Source organism: Buceros rhinoceros, unplaced genomic scaffold, assembly GCF_000710305.1.
Source record: "Buceros rhinoceros silvestris isolate BGI_N320 unplaced genomic scaffold, ASM71030v1 scaffold6695, whole genome shotgun sequence".
In the NCBI taxonomy this organism is placed as follows: domain Eukaryota; kingdom Metazoa; phylum Chordata; class Aves; order Bucerotiformes; family Bucerotidae; genus Buceros; species Buceros rhinoceros.
Genome location: NW_010412222.1, coordinates 37396 through 56839, shown reverse-complemented (window position 1 = coordinate 56839; position 19444 = coordinate 37396). Strand labels below are relative to the sequence as shown.

General features: G+C 46.6%; 2 protein-coding genes across 2 annotated transcripts in view; one reads left to right on the top strand and one right to left on the bottom strand.

The window, feature by feature from the left end:
• TMEM204 (transmembrane protein 204) overlaps positions 1 to 19004 on the bottom strand; it is a 23844-nt gene extending 4840 nt beyond the window's left edge. The window contains exons 1-2 of the mRNA XM_010136300.1: positions 18725 to 19004; positions 5361 to 5516 (exon numbers count right to left, since the gene is read on the bottom strand). Coding sequence (XP_010134602.1) covers positions 5361 to 5516; positions 18725 to 19004 — 436 coding nt within the window. The remainder of the gene's footprint in view (positions 1 to 5360; positions 5517 to 18724) is intronic.
• IFT140 (intraflagellar transport 140) overlaps positions 1 to 19444 on the top strand; it is a 77867-nt gene that overhangs the window by 40054 nt on the left and 18369 nt on the right. The gene's annotated exons all lie outside the window — the stretch shown is intronic.

Genomic DNA, 19444 nt, shown 5'->3' with positions numbered 1-19444 from the left:
GCTGAACCAGGTTAGGTCACTGAGAGTGAAGTTGCTTTTCTTGGTTGCCTTTTCTTGGTTCCTTAGAAATGGTGCTGGTCCTTGAACTGAAGGTTGTAGAGCCCTCCCTATGAATTAGACATAATTCCTGTTGGGCAGCCGTTAAATAAGGGTAACCGTGCAGACTGCCACACAGAAAGGCAGCTGCAAACGTTGCTTGGTGCCTCGGGTTCAGGAGCAGCTGGAGTCCATGCTTTTGATCACAGTAGTGTGTACCAGGCGCAGGTAAGAGATCTTGCCAGCCTGAGCAAAACCAACTTGTGCAGACGGAAGCAGTCACTGGCAAGTGATCCTCCTGGACATCCCAGTGCTCATCTCCTGCTTCCATTTGTCAAGTGCTCTGTCCATCTCCTGATGCTCCAAAGGGTGAGGGGTGCAGACCTGTGGATCTAGCTAGGCACCTCAGTGTGAAACCTCTTCAGGAGACATCTCCATGTACGTATAATCTGCGTGTTCTTAAGCAATTACATGCTTCTTTCTGCATTACTGCATTAATCTAACACTCTGTCTGGCATAAAACGTTCCTTATTCTTGCATATCTGACCGATATTTACCTGGTACTGTATTTGTGACCGTATTTCTAAACAGAATAGGAGCCTTGACACTGAAGTGCTACAACAGATCTCCTACACCTATCAGTAAGCAGACATGAAGGATATATACAGATCTTCTCCCTGCTGCAGTTACAACAGGTGAAGAGTGCCACACGCCTCTAGTGAGCTACCGCCCTTCCCCGTTTGCTGGTTCCGCTGTTCATGTGAACCATTTCAGTGAAATAAGTGTGACAGACTTTGGATTTTAAGATCTTTGGAAATGTGGTTCGTTCTGCAAATGTGAAAACAAGATTGTTTTGTTGTGAGGTTTGCAGTCCACACAGAGAACAAGCAAGCTTAGCACTGAGGTGAGATAAAGATGAGAAAACATTTAGCACCAATCAAGCAGTCAGGTTCTCTCTTTGTCTTAAGATTTTTAGGTTATTTACAGTGTCTCATTTATTTGCTTCCTCTTCAGGAAGTATTAGGTTTACAGCTCCATAGATTTCATCTTAGAACAGATCTGGCTTGAGGGTGTCGTGAAGGAGGAAGGTGGAAGGAAGTAATACAGAAATCAGAATCGCTGCTGTTGTGGATATCCCTATATTCTCCAGTGGCTGCTCTGCTGGGCTGATCTGCATTAAGATATCCTGGATATCAACCTGTCTAAAGCTGTTGTACCCAGAAAGAAGAGAGAAGGTCTAACGATTGTTTGATTTAGGATTAATAGCACAGAAATGAGGGTACGCACGAACTCGGATTTCCTGTGATGCATTAGGGGTCTGGAGTGAAATACGCCGTTAGCAGAAAAACACAGTAGGAAAAGCTGGACTGCGACCCTTGAAATTCAAGAGAGGTTGTCGTTTATTTGGCTGTAGATGACAGGCTCAGTTCAGGATATTATGTGTTAAGGTAATTTAATGCTGAAAATGGATTAACAAGAGTATTAATCATGATTCAGGTTTATTCCAGTCTTGGACTTTCAGCAACTGGGATGAGATCTAAGGTAAGGGATATTTTATCCCAGGTTTTCCCTGTTGTGTTTCTAACATGTCACTCTAAAGTCTGTGATAATCACCACTGTGCAAGGCTGGAGGCTCGGCCCGAGTCCCTTAAGGTCTGATCCAGTCTGGCAGGTGACTGCTAGTGGTGGTTGAGTGTTCCCCGAAGTGCTCTTTATTCCCTGTCCCGTTAGGGTGGATTTCCCTTTCCAACTGCTTTTCTGTCAGCTCTCTTACCCATCCTATATTCAGCCTATGGAGTTTGTAACAGTTCCTTGGGAAAAACCAGAAAAGCCAAAACCCTCTAGAGGGAAATTTCTGAGTGTTGACACCAAATTCCACCTACAGCACTGGTTCCATTTTCACCACATGCCTTTTCCAAAGCAAACAGCTCGCTTTCCTGTTAACGGGGAGGTGTGAGGCTAGAGAGCTTTGGAGCTGTGTGAATCCCCTTGCTGTCCCAGGAGCAATGCTGTTTCCTCTCCTCTTTCCTTCCTCTTTGCTTCCTGGGGCTTTATTTTCTGTCAGAGGTCCATCCTTTTTGAATGACTGTCAAATGCTTGTGCAGGTGGCAGAAGTGACAAAGTGGTGGAGCCTGGGGTCATCGCAAGTGCTAGTGGGATCTGAGATGGTTGATTCGAACTTGTGATAGGGTTTGGAAGACAATACTTTGTGCACTTAGTTTTCTAAAACACAAAGGACTCTTGTTCAGACCTTGGGAAACTGCACAGAACCTCCCCCCCATAATGTTTCAGTGAGTAAGCTCTGACTAAAAATAAGAAAATTGTAAGTTGTCTTTGTAATTCTGAGCCCTGTACTCAAGCCTTCCTCCATAATTCTGGATCTCATTCTGCTGGTGACCACTGTGGCTCTCTTCAGCACTTGTGGGCATCTTCCAGGATGAGAGTTAGAGACCAGACAGAACTTGGAATTAGAGGGGACACGAATCAAGATAATTCTGTCTGAAATTACTGACAGGATGAGCAATTGCAGAACAATTCTCTAGATCATTTGGACTTCGAAAAGGAAAAAACAGGAGGTGGGCGCTTGTGTTTTTTCAGTAACATATTTCCACATGTAATAAAAACCGCCTAACCCGGTACTCAAGAAGTATTTAGTAAGATCTAAGTATGTACATTCTGAAATACTGTTCACTCTTCTCACACAAATGATCTGTCGAAGTGCTTTGGCATTAACCCTTAAAATGAAGAGGGGAGAGCTCACAGTGATTTCGCTCAGGCTGGTTTGTGTGGTCAAAGTGTTTGTACGCACAGTCTTTGCACCCATCCACTGTTCTGATGGGTTTGCCTATTGTTGCTGCTTTCCTTTGGAAGTTGGTGAGGGGTTACTGCCTCTTAGTGGAGGCTCAGAGGTGGAGTATTGCCCGTGGCTCATGGCGCAAGGGGCGGCTTCTTTCCTCCCCTTCGATGAAGAAGTCCTGGTCTCTAGATGTAGCAGCAATCCTTCATCTGAGCAACAGAAATGCCAGACTTGCTCACAGTTTGCACGTGTTTTGTCTGATATCAAAGATATTTCAGCCATAATGTATAAAATGTTGCCTGGGCCCAATCCTGGAAATCTGGTGGATGGGGCTGGTTTTTGTGGCTAGTTGGAGTGGCTCAGCATCACAGAGCACATGTAGGGTTCTGTGAAAGAGGAAACAGCCTCTTTTGCCAGGCAAGCCGTACTCTGAATCGCCTGTCCGGTGCGACAGACCGCCGATTACCCAGGAAGTCAACAACTGATGTGCCACTGTCCTGGAAAACTACGGAGGTCTCCAAGAAGTCTGTTTTGTATTGGGATAATGCAGCTATGATGACTCCTTCCCTCTTTTTAGAAGATTTCAGCTGCTTGTCTGGGTATCAGGAAGGTATTTGTTTACACATAAAACTTCCAATAAGCAGCTGAGATGTAAAATGGTTATCACGTTACTGACTGCAAGGCAGAAAGCCATCTGGTGACAAAGGAGATTGTGGCATAACTGCAAAGGAGGACGGGGCAGGGGGCCGGGATAGCTGCCGCAGTTGTTGCGTTGTCTGCAGATGGGAGACCTTTGGTTCGTACAGTGCAGTGTTTGCCTTTGAAACTGCCAGGAGCTGCCAGATCCATCTCTTCACACCTTTTGAACAGAGGCAGGCAGATGAACTCCTTGATTCAACAGCTTCTTCAGCCATTCTCATTAGTGTTCTGTTAATCATTCTGGCTCTGGCTTTCCTCCCCTCTCCCCTCCCAGCACTGGGGATTTCAAGGTTCAGCTTGCACAACAGGTAATAGCAGGCATTTCCTTCTCCTGTGTCGGGATATCCTGGCGCCTTTCAGTCTCTCTCTGACTGTGTTTAAAACAGATTCCAGCACAGGAAAAAAAAAAAGGCAAAAAAACCCACCCCAGTCTAAAATTAGCAGCCTTGATAGAAGAAAGGCACAAGGCTGTCCACTGTGCTGTTTGTCAATGAACAACACATCCAAACAGAGCCAGAATGCATTTCCTCACTGGGAAAAACAGACATGCCGAGCTTTGGGGAAGACAGAAGGAGTGAGAGCAAAGCTGGCATCACACCAAGGGTCAGGGAGAACTCCCCAGAAGGTGTCCAGAGTTACAAAGACCACGGTGTCCGTGGAGAGGCTGGAGGGAGGTCTCATTGTGGCAGTGCCATAAATCCGTCTCTAGGTAGTGCTGACTGATTCTTGAGGGTCTCGCTGCACCTGGAAGCTGGATCAGAGCTTTGGGAGTTAGAGAACCTCTGCAGTCTTCTCCTCTTGTTGGGATTTCAGGTTCGTCACCCGCAATGGGCGTTTCTTGCTGTGAGCACCATATTTAAATGATACAGACCAGATTCTAGCAGCAGTATAAACCTGAGGTCCCAGTAGGTTTATACCATTCTAAATAGTCTGAGTTTTTAAAGTTGAAATTAAAATTTGAAATAAAATGGTGTTGCTTTATTATAACCTGTTGTTTTCATTAATAATAAGGATATATTTTTAATCTGGTCTCGTAAGCAGCTTGAGTGTTACACTCCATTAATGACAGTTTCACACAGTTTTTATAAGATTTGTTTTTTTATATGGGACAGTTTTTATAGGATTGGACTCTTGGTGTAATGAATACTGGGTGACTTAGACTAAATAGAGTAGTAGAGAAATGTATTACTGCAAAATGTTTACAGTTTGTTGCCACTTCTGTCAATAGGGAATCGGGATAAAACCACTTCCTCCTTCCCTCATTCCCTCATTCATTCCTGAACACAGTCTGTGTCCACAAGAATTATGGTGGGAATTTGATTTAGAGCACTCAGTGTTATGAACTGGCTTAAGCTTTCTTTGCTAGATTGCAGACTTGCCTTGCAAAATGCAGCTGATGATCACTGAGTAAGATTCAGGGAGCTAAAAGCAAATAATCCTGTTTCATCAGGACTTCAAAACTGGTTGGCTGCTCTGCCCCGCTCTGCCCTGCCTTCAAACAGTTCCTGTGGTGGATTTTGTCCTGCTAAATTGGGGCATTACATTGCATCCAGTTTCTTTCTTTCATGTTTGCCTTCCTGGTTTCATAGGAAATACTAAAGCCTTGTTTTTCTCGGTTGGCAGAAGACTCATTCTGATATACCCAAGATAAAAGCTTCACTCATGTACTGCAGAATCTCGTGGGGAGTCTTTTTAGGAGACAAGGAGCTTACTTTTAGATTTAGGCCTTTTTGCTATCCTTTGTCACTGGAAAGATTCATAAAGTAAGAAACTCATGGATCTAATAGAGACCAAGTATTTTTCAATCAGTAAAAAGAAGTGGACTTACTGGCAAGCTGGAACACGGCAGCTATGGCCTCCTCCCACCACTGGGTATCCTGAGAAATGATAGGCAGCTCCATCAGCCCCAGGACAAAGATGAGCTGGCCAGCAGTCAGAGCGACAGTGGCGATGAGGTTACACGCACGCATCATGTCAAACTGCACTAGGGAAACACGAGAAGTAAGCACAAAGTTAAAAAGATACAGAACTGGGAAAAAGAACGTCCTGGCTGGCAGGTATGTCACCTTCGTCAGACCATAAATCATGATCCTCACATGCTACTCCTGCTGCCAGCAGTCCCTTGCTCTAGCTCCATTCCTTGTGGTGTGATTAAGAAAAGGTTTTCGTTAGGGCGTGTGCTGACTCTTTCCTCCAGTCACTCAGCATCCCTGAGTAGTGCTTCAGAGTGAGACAGTCCTGTGTGAAACAAGCTGCTCATTCCCAAGGGTGGCCCAGGGGAGGTGCTTGACTTTGGCAACCAAATATTCTATGAAAAATCTACCTGTGAGAAAACTAGCAGCCAGAATTGTTCAGGGCAGGAATGGTGTTTGTTCTGCATTTGTGTGGCACTGTCTGAAATGGCATCTTAGTTCACAAATAGGTTTTCAGGGCCCTAAAGAATCATCCCAAGGACAAATCTGTAACGCCCTGAATGCCTTTTTTTATTGTGTCCATCTCTCATGTGTAACTACGGAAACGGTTACAGTGAAGATGTCAATGCTTGGCAGTTCTGAATGAGGTGTTATGGCATGACTTACACGAATGAGTAAACAGTTACCTTTTTTTAATATATATTAGTTGATAAATATATCAGTGGATGTTGTGGGAGTCTGCTATCGACCACCCAGAATGAATTATTCTACAAGGAATTAAGGGATATCTCTAGTTAAACTGTCCTTGTCCTTATGGGGGATTTTAACTTCCCAGACATCAACTGGGAATATCATTCAGTGGACACAAACAGGTCCAGGAAATTTTCAGGCAAGTGGGGCAGAACGCTGGCTGGGCTGAGCAGGGATCTTCTAGAGCTCAGGCAGAAAAGAGAGTGTACAGACATTGGGAGTAAGGACAAGTGCCACGGGAGGACTACAGGGGTGCTTCACCTTAGGGAGAAAATTCCTGTAGCCAAAGCTTGATTACAGTTCAAGCCAGCCAGCACTGTGAAGGACAGCAAAAGGGCTTCTTAAAACATGTGAACAGCAAAAGCAGGATCAGGGAGAACAGAAGTCCGTTACTTGATGAGCTTGGTCACCACCCAAATAGGAACATAGACAAAGCAGAGGCATTTAATGGCTTCTTCGCCTCTGCCTTTAACACTGACGTTGGGCCCCGGGACCCCCAGAGTCCTGTGCTGGAAGACCGTGACTGGGAGGACGATGAACTCCCAACCAGCCCTGAACTTGTTGAAGACTTGCTGCTCCAGCTGGGTGTGCGTGAATCTATGGGCCCCAGTGGGATTCCTGCCAGAGTACTGGACAAACTGGACGATGTCATTGCAGGACCATTGCAGCTGTTATTTTTCAATGGTTCTGGGAGTCTGGAGAGGTCCCAGTCGACTGGCAGCTGGCAAATGTTGTCCCCATTTTCAGCAAGGGTGAGAAGGAAGATGCTGGAAATTACAGGCCTGTCAGTCTCGCTTCAGTGACTGGTTAAATTATGGAGAAGGTTTCTTCTGGGAGTTACTAAAACCACCCGAGAGACAATGCAGTCATTGGCCATAGCCAGCACAATTCACGAGAGGAAAGTCCTGCTTAACCAGCTTAATTTCCATTTACGACAAGGTCAACCATCGAGCTGACCAAGGGAAGCCAAGAGATGTGGTGGTTTGGGAATTTAGGAAAGCTTTTGACACTGTCCCTCACTGTGCCCTTCTGGATAAACTGTCCAGCCCCCAGCTAGACAAGTCCATAATACTCTGGGTGAGTGTTGGCTGCCAGGTCACTGGAACAGGCTCCCTGAGGAACCGGCACCGGGCCTGTCAGAGGTCGAGGAGTGTCTGAAGGACGCTCTTAGTCATATGGTTAAGTTTTAGGTAGTCCTGCAAGGAGCCAGGGGTTGGCCTTAATGATCCTTATGGGTTCCTTCCAACTGGAGATTGATAGTTCTATGATTCTGTAGGAAATATAAAGAACAAATTGTTCCAGACATTGATATCTGCAGACTTGGCTAGAAACCTGATTAAAAAGTGTCTCCCAGCTGGCTACTGATTGCAAAGCTGGGTACTTTTAGTCTGGCTTTTTTCCTACTTTTCCTGTTAACCTGGTGGATGTCCTGTTTTCATCCTTTTCCTTCCTCTCTACAAAAGGTGGGATTTGTAAATATCATTATGCCAGTTCAACATCTTTCGCTAATACGTTGTTGTTAACCTCAAATGGAAGCAGCTCAGGGGTTAAGTTGGTGTATGTTAGGAAAAGAGAGGCTCTAGACACGAATGTTCTCCAGATTTTCAGAAGTGACTTAACTGGGTTTAAGTTTAGTGGGTGCACTGACCACCAGAGTTTGATTCCTGATCTTGCAAGGAGCCTGCTGGGAAGGGCAGAAAGCAAAAGTTGATGTCAGCAAGCAGGAGTGAACTTCATTGTGGTAATCACTGAGCCTGGTCTACTTCTCTGAGTCTTAAAAATGAGTTTACCCTTTGAGGTCCCCTCACAGGCCATCTTTAGCTTCCAGTGTTCTAAGTAACAACTAGTAATTTAATCCAAATTTAATAAAAATATGAAACTGTATCTGAAAGAGTTGGTTAGGAGCCATAGTCCATTAACTCTTTCACACCGAAGAAGACGGGAAGAAGATAGCATGCTAAGTATTTCTCTTCTTCCTAGTGAGTTCATCCTTGATCAGAGAGGAAAATTATTTCACTCAAAAAAATAGTTTGCTCAAAGATTTATGTTTAACTTGCAAAGACGTCCTTTCTAGCACTGGGAGCATTGACATCTCTTGCCACGGTGGAAGCGTGTAAGTCCTGAAGCTTGTTGGCTGGTAACATAACCATATTCCGATGTCTGAGCTTTGTAAACATCAGGAAACCTTTGAGTGTTGGAGTGTTCTTCCACTGAAGTGGACTTGCATCATGCTCTGAGGACCAGGACTGGCTGAGGAGGCAGCTGGCACTTTCAGAGGAGACATGGCTGAGTGGAGAGAAGATGTGCAGCCATGATTGCTGAAGTACTCCCATCTGCTGACAGAGCTGCCTGTGGTGTCCAGCTGAAAAACCCGCTGGTTCACAGCCCTGATGAATCCCATTGCCTTCTCTGTATATAGTATGCACGAGTTTTAAAAAGAAGGAAAAAAGGCCCCTGGTATTACATACCCTCTGAATGGCTGAAGCTTATCCAAAAATACGTACTACCCCTGGCATGGAAACGAACACCAAAGTTTTGCCGTCACTAGTATCATGACTTCTTTTACAGACTTCACTGTATTATACACTGTTTTGGCTTTGCTGTGGGTGATATTCTGTCTAACATGCTAAAAAGAGGAGGTTTAGGAGTGTGACTCAGTTGAATTCCTACAGAATTTGCAATACTTTAGTCTTTAAGTAACGGGGCTGTGGTGGCTGTGCCCTTGTGCAGCTGGGGAGGGCAGGAGCTCGGGCGTGTGACACGGATGAGCTTTCCTGCTGGGTGTACGAGCTGCAGACGGAGGGATGCTGCTTCGCCTGGCGCCCGGCACTGCTCAGGGGGCGGGAGGGGTGCAGCTGGTGTTTTGCGTAGCTGCTTCGTTCAGCCAGCAAGGAGGCTGTAACTGCCACAGGATGGTGATAGGTAGAACAGGAGGAAGCAGCTGGTATGATTCCATTAAATGTGAGGAGAGTTATTTTTATGGGATAAGGTATTAGAGGAATTGAGTACCCTTCCAGATTGCTTATCTGGACATTGCTGTTCTGTTCTAACAGGCTGAACATATGATCTGTCATCTTGCGATTGCAGTGATTCCTCTTCCTCGGAGGGGAAAGAAATCAAACTTAATGATGCCTAACTCTTATAAACGCCGTTCTTCATGCAGCAGAGCTTGCTCATTGTGTTCAGGCTGCAAGTGCCACTCTGCAGGTGACTGCGCTGTCCTGCTCGTGGTCATGGTGTCTGCATGGCATCGGCTCAGCACACGGGAACTCGGTTTTGTATGTACGTGCAACCCTAAACTGAGCTTCAGCAGCAGGAAACCTGCCACCCCACAAGGTGGTGGCTGTGGAAAGCAGCTCTGGCCTCCTATACTGAGGACAGCCACTGCACAACACTGACCAAGAAAGGGAGCTGAGGGTGCAATTTCAAAGCATTTCTTCAGAGCCTGTACCCGAAGGCGCTGGAGATGTCATCGCGCTGAGGAAGGCCAGGCTGCGGAGCTCTTTTCCTGCCTGAACGACTGCTCAGTCCAGGAATAAATGTTTCTCGACTCTTATAAAATTGGTTGCAGTACAGTTTTTGTAAGGGCTGTGAAATTTAGTGTTTACCTTTGTGCTCTTTTACTCTACCTGCTGCTATTTTAAATTATATGCAAACCAGAAACTCCTCCGTAGCCAGCTTCAGTCCGTTCCGATGTGCTTTCTATAGCCTTTTCCATTAGTATGAATTTGGGGTGATCTGTTCAACCATTTCTGCTTCATTTACAGCAGCCACAATCCCACTGTAACTTTGCGTGGCCATTATAAAGTTCGTCAACTTCTGCAGAATGATTTCTGTCAGCCACAATGTGTCAAACAAGAGGTTCATAACGAGTGTAACCTCTGCACAACTACGGGTGGTGTTTCTGTCAACCACTGGCTTCTCAAACCTGCTGTCCCAGACTGTCATGACGCAGGTGTTGTGTATTCTGGATGTCCTCCGTTTTTTGCTTTAGACATTGCTGAAGTTACCAAAGTTGACCTGTGAAAGGAACTCCCTAGAGCTGGAGGTGGGTGCTGCCAGCAGACCAGACCTGGGTGCTGCTGCAGGTGGTCACTCCTTTGTGCAGGTCTGACATGGGTGCAGCCAGAGTACCCCTCTGCTTTTACAGACCTTGCCCTTCACCTCACCTTGACAGCTTGGCTGTCAAGAACTGGAAAGGGGTAGACACTGAATGGCTGCAAAACTTTGCTGTAAGCAGCCACTATTCCTCCATACGACATGCTGGCCTGGGACTTTTTCCTTCTGGAAGCCCATCTCGATCCCAGCTGACTCTGAGTTCACGCAGACGGAGTATCCAGCTGGAGGTCCTGGCTAAGGAATTCGGCTTTGTTCAGAAGAGCAATCAATCAAGGGTCAAACCCAAACTCCAGGGATGACACCAGTACAAATTCCTTGGTTTGCTCTCTTCCTAGACCAGAGGCATCCATCCGATTACAAATGTTAATTTGATTTTGTTATTTGCAAGCAGCAATTTTGTCTTGTTATGTTCCACAATAGCCCCAGCACTATTTGTGCTTTGCAGAAGGAGGTTGCTCATATCAGACAGTAATTTGCAGTGTTTGGGGGTAATGAGGAAGGATGATTTCACCGAAAAATCAGGTTATGCTACTTGCTTTCTCCCCCTTTTCTGTCTGCATAAAGGGAAAAAACTGATCATAAGTGGGAATTCAAGCTTTTTACTGATTAAAGCGCAGGGTGTCTTTAAAGGACACTAAATGGCCCGAGGTATTTTAATATTTGACTAAAACTTCTCCTCAGAAAGACCATTCTAGTGAACAAAAATTTAAGTCCAGCCTGTCTAACTTACTAAGCTACCAGCCCTGGGCAGAGTGTGATGGCCGCACGGTCACTCGCGTACGGCAGCTGACTGACCTTTTGAACATCTCAGCCAGGCTTCGCCGTTGCCTGCCTGTCATGGGAGCTGCAGGAGCTGACTGTGAGCGTGCTGTTATCATGTCCCCACTGTGGGACACAAAATATGCTACATCCAAAAAACTGCTGTTTAAACTTTGTCATTAGATGGGCAGGAATTCATTAGGCTCAGCTGAAGGATACCTTTCCTTTTTATGGTTCTTTTCATGGGTTTGTTTACTGGTTACTTATTCATAGAATTGGAGTGTACTTTCTGCGATGGACCTGATTGTCTTCATAAATGCTTAATGTTCCTACATGACTTTATTCTGAAAAGGAGGATAAATGGTTGCATTTCTGAAATGAAGTTTTCTAAATCATTATGGATAGAACTGGTAATCCTGCTTATGCTTAAGCTGCGTCACAAATTATTTTCGTAAGAGCCCATTTTCAGTTGCTTGTCACTCTGCTACACTTCATCCTCTTGTGCTGGGTGTCTGTGGGCTGAGATCATATTCTGCTGATCAAATTTGTTCTCACTAGGTCAGTAATCAGCTATTCTGTAACCTAGATTCTACCTGAGTATATGGCTTTCCTCTAGAACTTGCCGTTTTGCTGAGGGGTTATCTGCTGCTGTTCCATTCCCGGTCACTGCAGTAAACCTCAGTATACGCCTCCTCAGCGGAATCAGAGGTGGCAACAGAATCCTCTGACAGGCCAGCAGTGCTGGGCACGTTCATGGCACGGCTCTGTGTCACAGAGCGTGGACACACCACGGTACTGCCGACAGCCTTTGCGTGTGTTCGTCCAGCCACTGTGGTACCAGGCATCGGGCAGAGAGCACAGGGTGGGTCTGCCTGGGCTCCAAGCCCTTGCTGGGCAGCTCCTCCTTCCTGCCCCAGTGACTAAGCCAGGAAAGCCTGGAAAATCAGAAATAGTTCTGCCTGTGCAGGACCCGAACAGTTTGAAGCCTGCCTGTGGTTCAGTTGGGCTTAGTGCACGGTTCTGTAGGGCAAAGTTCTACTGCTTCAGCCTTTGGGAGTCATTTTTAAAAACCACGTTATAGGGACTTTGGAAATGCAAAGCCAAGCATCCACACCTTGGGAAAAGCCAGAATAGTACTTCTACCTAAACTGGCTTATACTGGTTTTGGGAGGTCAGATTCCCTCAGCATATAAAATAGGGCTTTGCAGAAAAGCTGAAGTGGTGCTGATCAGACAGGCTCTCTGTCGGGTGTCAGTCTGGCTGGCTCTTACGTATGCTCTTGCTGTTCATGACGTTGAGTTCCAACCCGGGGGACTAAATTCTGCATTAATAAATAATTTTAGAAGGAGCCCTTCTTTATAATTATATATTAAAAAATCGACTTTAGCCAAACTTTTGGTAAGCAGTGGTGTGTTCCTCTTGGTTTGGATATCAGCATGGTCAGCAAAGACCAGACGTGCAGAAATGGCCTGCACAGCTGACGGGGGAATCAGCTGGAGCTGCATCTTGAGTACCAGAGCACCCTGCCAATGCAAGGTCCAACTGCTTTAGTTTACAACGCAGACAGCAGGTCTGCACGTACTATTAAAACAGTTCAGAGAGAACACGGACAATAAATGGAATGACTGGAGTGGCTTATGCACAGTCAGCGTCATGCTGCACCCCCCAAACTTGTGCTCTACTTGTGAAGTCTGGACATTTCATTCCTTCTGTCGATTTAAACTTGTGGCATTACTGTTGTTAACCTCGTGAGCTGTTTTTTTGGATATGCATTAGGAAACACTTCACAGGTATCTGTGGACCAAGCTAGACCAGCTGCTGGCAGGATCTACATGCACCTCGGCATGGCAGGGACGGAGACTGGGCAGGTGTGGTTCAGGCACTGCCTCCTGATGGTCTTAATATACACCGATTTCTTAAAAGGGAAAAAGAACTAAATCTGTATTTTTCTTCATCAGTTTGTCCCTTTCCACATGAGAATGTTGTTTGCACGTCTCACTGTAAGGACAGGGCTTTGTCCTGAAACAGAGGGCTCCCCTCTCTCTTTTTGGATCTCCCTAAGCAGCCATACAGCTTCCAGCTACAAGGGGTCCTCAGGAAATGCTGCTGCTGGAAGCGAGAACAGCCCGCTGTTTTGCCTGGTCTCATCTCCTGGGTAGCTTTCTGAAATGCACAATATACGCTTTTTCACTTAATAATTTTTAAAAAAGGGAGTGATGGGGTAGAAACCAATCTATACTGGCACAATTAAAAGAATGTTCTGATGTGACAAACAGGTATTTTGGAACTTTGCGATGGAGCTCACCTGAGCATGAAACTTCCTGTTTGAATATTTGGATGAAAGGCACACGTCTCTTGTTTGGGGAGAGAAGAGTGTGGCTGGTTAGTGTTTCCCGTTTTTTTAACAGCTTCAGTTCCTTTTGGAGCACAGACATAGCTACAGCAACTGTTCCCAGCATGAAGAAGTGCTTATGGTTGAACGATGGGGACCTTTCAAACTGAACACAGAGAGCGCTTCCGTCCCGCAATGAGTGGTAACAGACAAGGCTGTCTGACGGTTCCTTTGGGCTGTGAGCGGAGTCCAGAGGTTACGGCTGGCTGTTCATAAACATCACCGGGGTGTTGTGTGGTGCCTCTAATACCGGCATTGAATTCAAAAGCTCCACAGCCGTTTTCACTCTTAGTGCTTGAATTCACTTGATAGGGAGAGTAATCAAACATTGCCTTCTCTGATATCTTTTTGTGCAACACACATGTGAAAGTCTCGCACTGAAATCTACGGTTCAGTTCACTACTCTAAAAAGTCCTGAACTTTTCCAAAGCAAGTAAGCAGCTCAGTACAAGTCACCTTCAAACAAACGGTCACTCTGATTGGAAGAGCCAGCCTCTTACAATTCACCACCGTTGGCTCTGACCATGAAATCAGTAACTTCACTTATTTCACTATCGATGATACTGCAGATGTCAGGAGAGGGAATCCCAACCCCGAGCTGCCAGCAGGCTGCACTGCCTGCACCTCTGTGGAACAGCCTGAGCAGTTTGGCAGGCAGCCGTGTCTACAATAAGGTTTGGGGCTTTTCTTCATGGGATGGTAGTTCCTGTCTTCTCCAAATGCAGTGGGCCACCTCTCTCCATCTGTGTGCACTGGCAAGTGTGTCTACAGCATGCTCAGCTGTTGACTCAGCCTGGGTTCCACCCAGCCCAGTTTCAGAGAAATGCCTGGACACTGGAAACTTGCGTGATTCCAGCGGACATGGGCACTCAGCTGAACCTCTGCCTCTGCAAGCAGATGGCAGCTCTTCACTCCCACACCCAGCAGCTCGCTGCCTTAGCCGCAGAACCTCGCAGTGTCTCCATAAATTGCGGTTTAGGCTGGACGGGTGTTTGTATGTGGTCCCTGTGGCAGTGACGTAGTTGCTCATGATGTTGTACCTCCCCCTGGCACTGATTTTACTCCTGTTAAGAACTGTAGTTAAGGAGACCCATCTTGCTCAAGGCATCGGTACTTAATGCCAATTTGGGATGAAAATCCCACTGCTGGGATTTTTGTTATGGCTTCTGGAGCCCCAAAGAACCAAGCAAGGGTTTTATATCTTTTTAAACTCCTCCCTATTCCTGCATCTCACATTGTTCCTACTGTTCTTTAGACAAAAAGGGACAGCCTGTGACCTTGGCTAATGAATAAATCAGCTCCATCTGTCCACCCAGAGATAGCCTTGTAGCACAGTGGGGCTTAAGGGCAGATTTGTACCACCAGCCTGGTTAAAAATACCTAAGCCTGTTCTGAGGAATCTGGTGGGTTCACACAGTGCAATGCAGTATTACTGGCCTGGTCCTGGGCCAGGATGCAGGTCACGGTGGCTTTGAGTAGGTCTAGTTTGCTCTGAGAGGGCATCGCTGCTGCTGTAGCTACATGTTCTCACTCCTCGAGATAGCTTCTATGTCCCTGCGTGATGCTGCGTCTGCTCATCCGCCAAGAGGGCTCAAAGCTGAGCACTGAGTACTCAAGACACACTGTCCTACCTAAGATCTTACTAAGCGTATACCTCTGCTACAGGTGGAACCCTTTTTTGGAAGGGTTAAGAGATACAGACAAGAGCATAACCTTCCAAAATTTTACAACAGCTCTGAAACTGCATCTCCATAACCTTTGGCAATTGTCTTTGCCCTCACTGAGGTCAGTGAGGAGGAGAGTGGGGCGATCTGGCGAGGTTTCCTTGAAGGGTTTTGGAAAGGGGACGTACCAGCTGAGTTCTCGGGGAAGCCGGTAGTAAGCTTGTATCATCCAGTGGTTTGTCCACATTAGAAAACTTTGGTGAGCGTCCTCATAACTGGGCTCTGATTCTCAGCGTAAGCAAAGATTTGAGATCTGAGAGTTCATACCCATTAAAAGGGAGCATCTCACTCATCAGCAGACTCCTGTCACTCTGCCTGTGCTAGAAGCAATGCTTATGGACTCTGACAACCCCACAGAGAAATAATAACCATGCCACACACCATCCCTGCTCTCCCTCGCCCCAGCCTTCCACCGCGTGTTTTCTTGCTGGTACTCATGTGAACTGTGCCTTGGCAGCTTTTTAGCATTGCGGATGGGTTAAAGGGGGTGCAGGACTGCACAGTGAGAAGGAGAGAAAGAACAAAGTGGGTAAGGACAAATGGAAGGGGCTGAGATCTCCCCTTCCAGGAGCAGTGAGGCTTGAGCTTGAAGGACAGAGCTGAGGTGCTTTCCCCTGAGACCAAAGTCATCCAGCACTCCTTGTGCTGTGCCTTGCGGAAATCGGTCCCTTTGAGGTACTCTGTTTCCAAGTAATATTTTTAATATCATTTACTCCTGTCCCCAGATTTCTCTTCCCATTTCTAATCTTTTTTTCTCATGGCTCCTCTTTGTTGCACCATCTGTAATCTTGCCTCGTCTGTTAGGTCCCACGGTAGTTAGACCAGCGGCCCTTGACTGACACTGCCATGTCCCCGATGCAGTGTTCACCTCATAGGGTTTGAATGCAAAACACCTGAGTTTTCCTCTTGCTCCAGTGGTCCATGTGAAATAATTCACCCAGAGGTCCTGTTAGAGGGGAACTGGATCAGAGAGGTATTTGGAATGGAATTTGACTTTGTGTTTCCGGAGAGGCTTTTGGCAGACGTGCTCCATCCTGCCAACTTGTTCTGCTCATCCCCTGCGTGATCTTTTGACAGATCATTTACTATGAGTGTTACCCAAAATATGCCAAACTTCAATTATTATTTGTTTCAACTTGCTGTAGTTTATTTATGATTCTACAAACAGCATCAAGAATACTACCTGTTGACTCTTTCCACAGAGGAAGGAATTCCTTCTCTCGGTCTGGCAGTTGGTGCGTGTATGTCTGTACCTACGTGTTCGTGGTTCAGCTACACTGACAGGGGAGGGTCGCCCTGCATATTACAAAAATGTGTGATTTCCTATTAGAGAAATTCTTTAAAATGACAAAAGCTTGGATGCAGAAGCAGGCTCATATTGACCGTGAAATGTGTTTGTCTTAAAAATCCGTGCGACAGATTTGTTTTCTACTTGATTTGTGGTGGCACAGCTGCAGAGGCCAGATTTGCTTTTCAACACTTTGTAAAGATTCACAATCGGCCTTTGCTTCCTTTTGCTTCCAGATGAGCCAGTGAATGGACATTTCATTCCTAAACAAATCAAGTCATTGGGCTTCAAAGTCCTCCTCTAAATTAGGACTTTCAACAGCCTTTGTTAGCGAACTCTTCTGGAGATTTGATTATGCTGTAATTACTGCTTGGAAATGTTCAAATTTTCTATCACATTTTGCTCCTATTTGACATAAGAAATCGCTGCCTGTACAATTCCACCCTGAAACAGCTCCAGCTGTGCCAATCTTTATCGCATCACCCATCTCCTGCCCCCTGCGCAGCCAGAAACACACATTTGTGAGGTTCAGCTGCTGCAGGAGCCCAACTGGACCCGCCAGAGCCTGTTCCAGCGGTGACTGCAGGAGCTGTGCTGTACCGTGCGAGGGTGGCCCGGGTGTTTCACCTGGGAATATGCCTCAGGAACAGGAGCTGGGGCAGGGAGTCCAGAGGGGGAGTTGCAGATACAGATCAAGGGACTTTTTCAAGGTCTAATCCTTGTGAGAAATATTTGTCATGATAAAAGTCCTTCCAGTTAAAGAAGAGTTGTCAGTTCGGTTTAGGCTTTGTAACCCTTTGGAAGTTTTCTGATTGTGATTTATGCAGGTTTGATGTTGGCAGTTGTGCAAAAATGTTCCTGCATAGTTCTGCTGGAAAACATGAAATGGAGTGGGTCCACATACAAGCTTTTTTTAAAAGAAATTCCTCTCATAGTTCTTTGTTTTTCTCTCCAGAGGGATATGAGAGACTTTGAGGAGGAGCAAAGCATTTTGCTCTTCCTCCGCGTTTCAAACCATGAAAAAAAAATCTAACTGAAATAATTTCTGCTACTAATGCTGTCATGCTTCAGAGCTCCGGAGCTGTTCCCCAGCACCGCTAGAACCTCTGGAAAATACCAGGGTGTGTCAAGGCATGAACTTTACAGACATCTGTTCCATTCGGTCCAATTCTGTGAAGGATGCGGTTAGAGCACTGCTTTGGTGGCACAAACGGCCCCGCAGCCCTCGCCTGCCGCCAGCCTGCTTGGCCGCCAGCCCAGAGAGCAGCTGCTGGCAGCAGAGGCTTTTGGGGCATCTTTGTTACCTACTGGTGCGATGGGATGGCATGCACTCCCATCAGGTCTGGGGATCCCTACGCACCTCCATGGAGATTTCCAGTGAGCATTAACTGATAGCTGTAAGTGCTCTCAAAGTGCAAGGCAGGGAGTCACCTCTTGGCCCTGCGGTTGGCCTTGGCACAGCCCTGGGGTCTGAGGGGGTGGCGCTAGGGCAGCACAGCTCTGCACTGCCTTCGTGGCGAGAGCAGGGTTGCACTGTTCCTGTGAGAAGTAAGGGGCACTTTTTTAATACTCAGCTTTGTAATCCTCAACGTGAGCTTACAGGCTTCATCTGGCCAGTTTAACTGTAGGTGTCTGTCAGACGCCAGGGGTCTGTGGGTCTGCAAGATGAGAAATACGCCACATGCTGTGGGGTTCTGTTCCCCGGGCAGTGCCCGCATGGGTTCCACCCGGAGCAGCCCCATGCAGTAAGGCCTGTCTCCATTGCCCATTTCTGCCTGTTCTGCTCCTGGCGCTTTCAACAAAGTAGGAATAGCTTTGCATGGCATCTGAATGCCGTCTTTGGGGTTTTTTTAATTTCAGGGTATTCAGAGCAACTGTGGTTAGGGTTTAACATGCTGAGCAGGAAGGGAAAAGCTTACAGCCAGGACCCAAGAGGGAAAAGCAAGCAGCAGACAGCTCAAAGCTTTACACTTAACACTTCACAGGTTATTTTTTCAAAGTACGTTGTTCCATTTGCTGTATAAACCAGGCAGCACAGTGTAGGTTAACTGTTTCTGGGGTGGGAGGTTGGCTCGTCACTGGTGGACATACTGATTTTCCCAAATTAATTTATTGGGGACGAATGTTAAGAGATGCTTACAGTTGGTGAACAATGGTTTCGGATGCTCTGCTAGGCTATAAACCTCCTGGGGACCACGTACACTGTATCACCACAAGCTGGTAGAAGCAAAAAGAGATTGCACTTACGTTTGACAGTACTGCGTGACTCCTGGAACCCAGCTGACTCCGAACCCCAGCCCAGGGCTTCACACTCGCGCTCCTCCCCTTGCCCGTGCCTGGCACTGGTGCTCGCGCCTCCTCTGCTCTTTTCTGCCAGCCAGCACATCTTCCAGAGCCCCACACTGCGCTTACGCCCATCCTCCAGCGTCTGGTACACCCAGTTGGGGGTAAAGGCAGCTGCGTTGTTAAGGATCAGTGAGACCAGGGCTACCAACACCGCTGTGGCTACCAGTTTCTGGACAGTCATATCTGACTGTCAGCTTGCAGCCAGTCTCTATTTGCAGAAGACACGAGGTCTCAATCAGCTGCAGCACATTGAATTTGGACTTGAAAGAGAGGCAGCTTCACTAGGATGTTATGAATGGCTAGAGGACATCACCGTTCATTCTCAAAATCAACTCCAGAGGTGTTTCTGATCAAGGAAATCAGAATTTTGCGAGGTAGGTAGAGGAATTCCATAAAATAAGAACACCAAGAAGCTTTTTTAGGTCTTTCCCAGCTTTGACTTATCCACCTTCTTGCACTTTGATAAGTAGTGCCGGTCCCGTGATGAACTGAAGGATAGGGAGGTCCATTCCTTGCGAGACAAGGTGAATCCAGAAAGAATCCAGGCTCAAGGCTGGAGAGCCTGAGCTGCTGCTGGGCAGAGGCAGGAAAGCTCGCCAGCAGGGCGCCCAACGCGCTGGG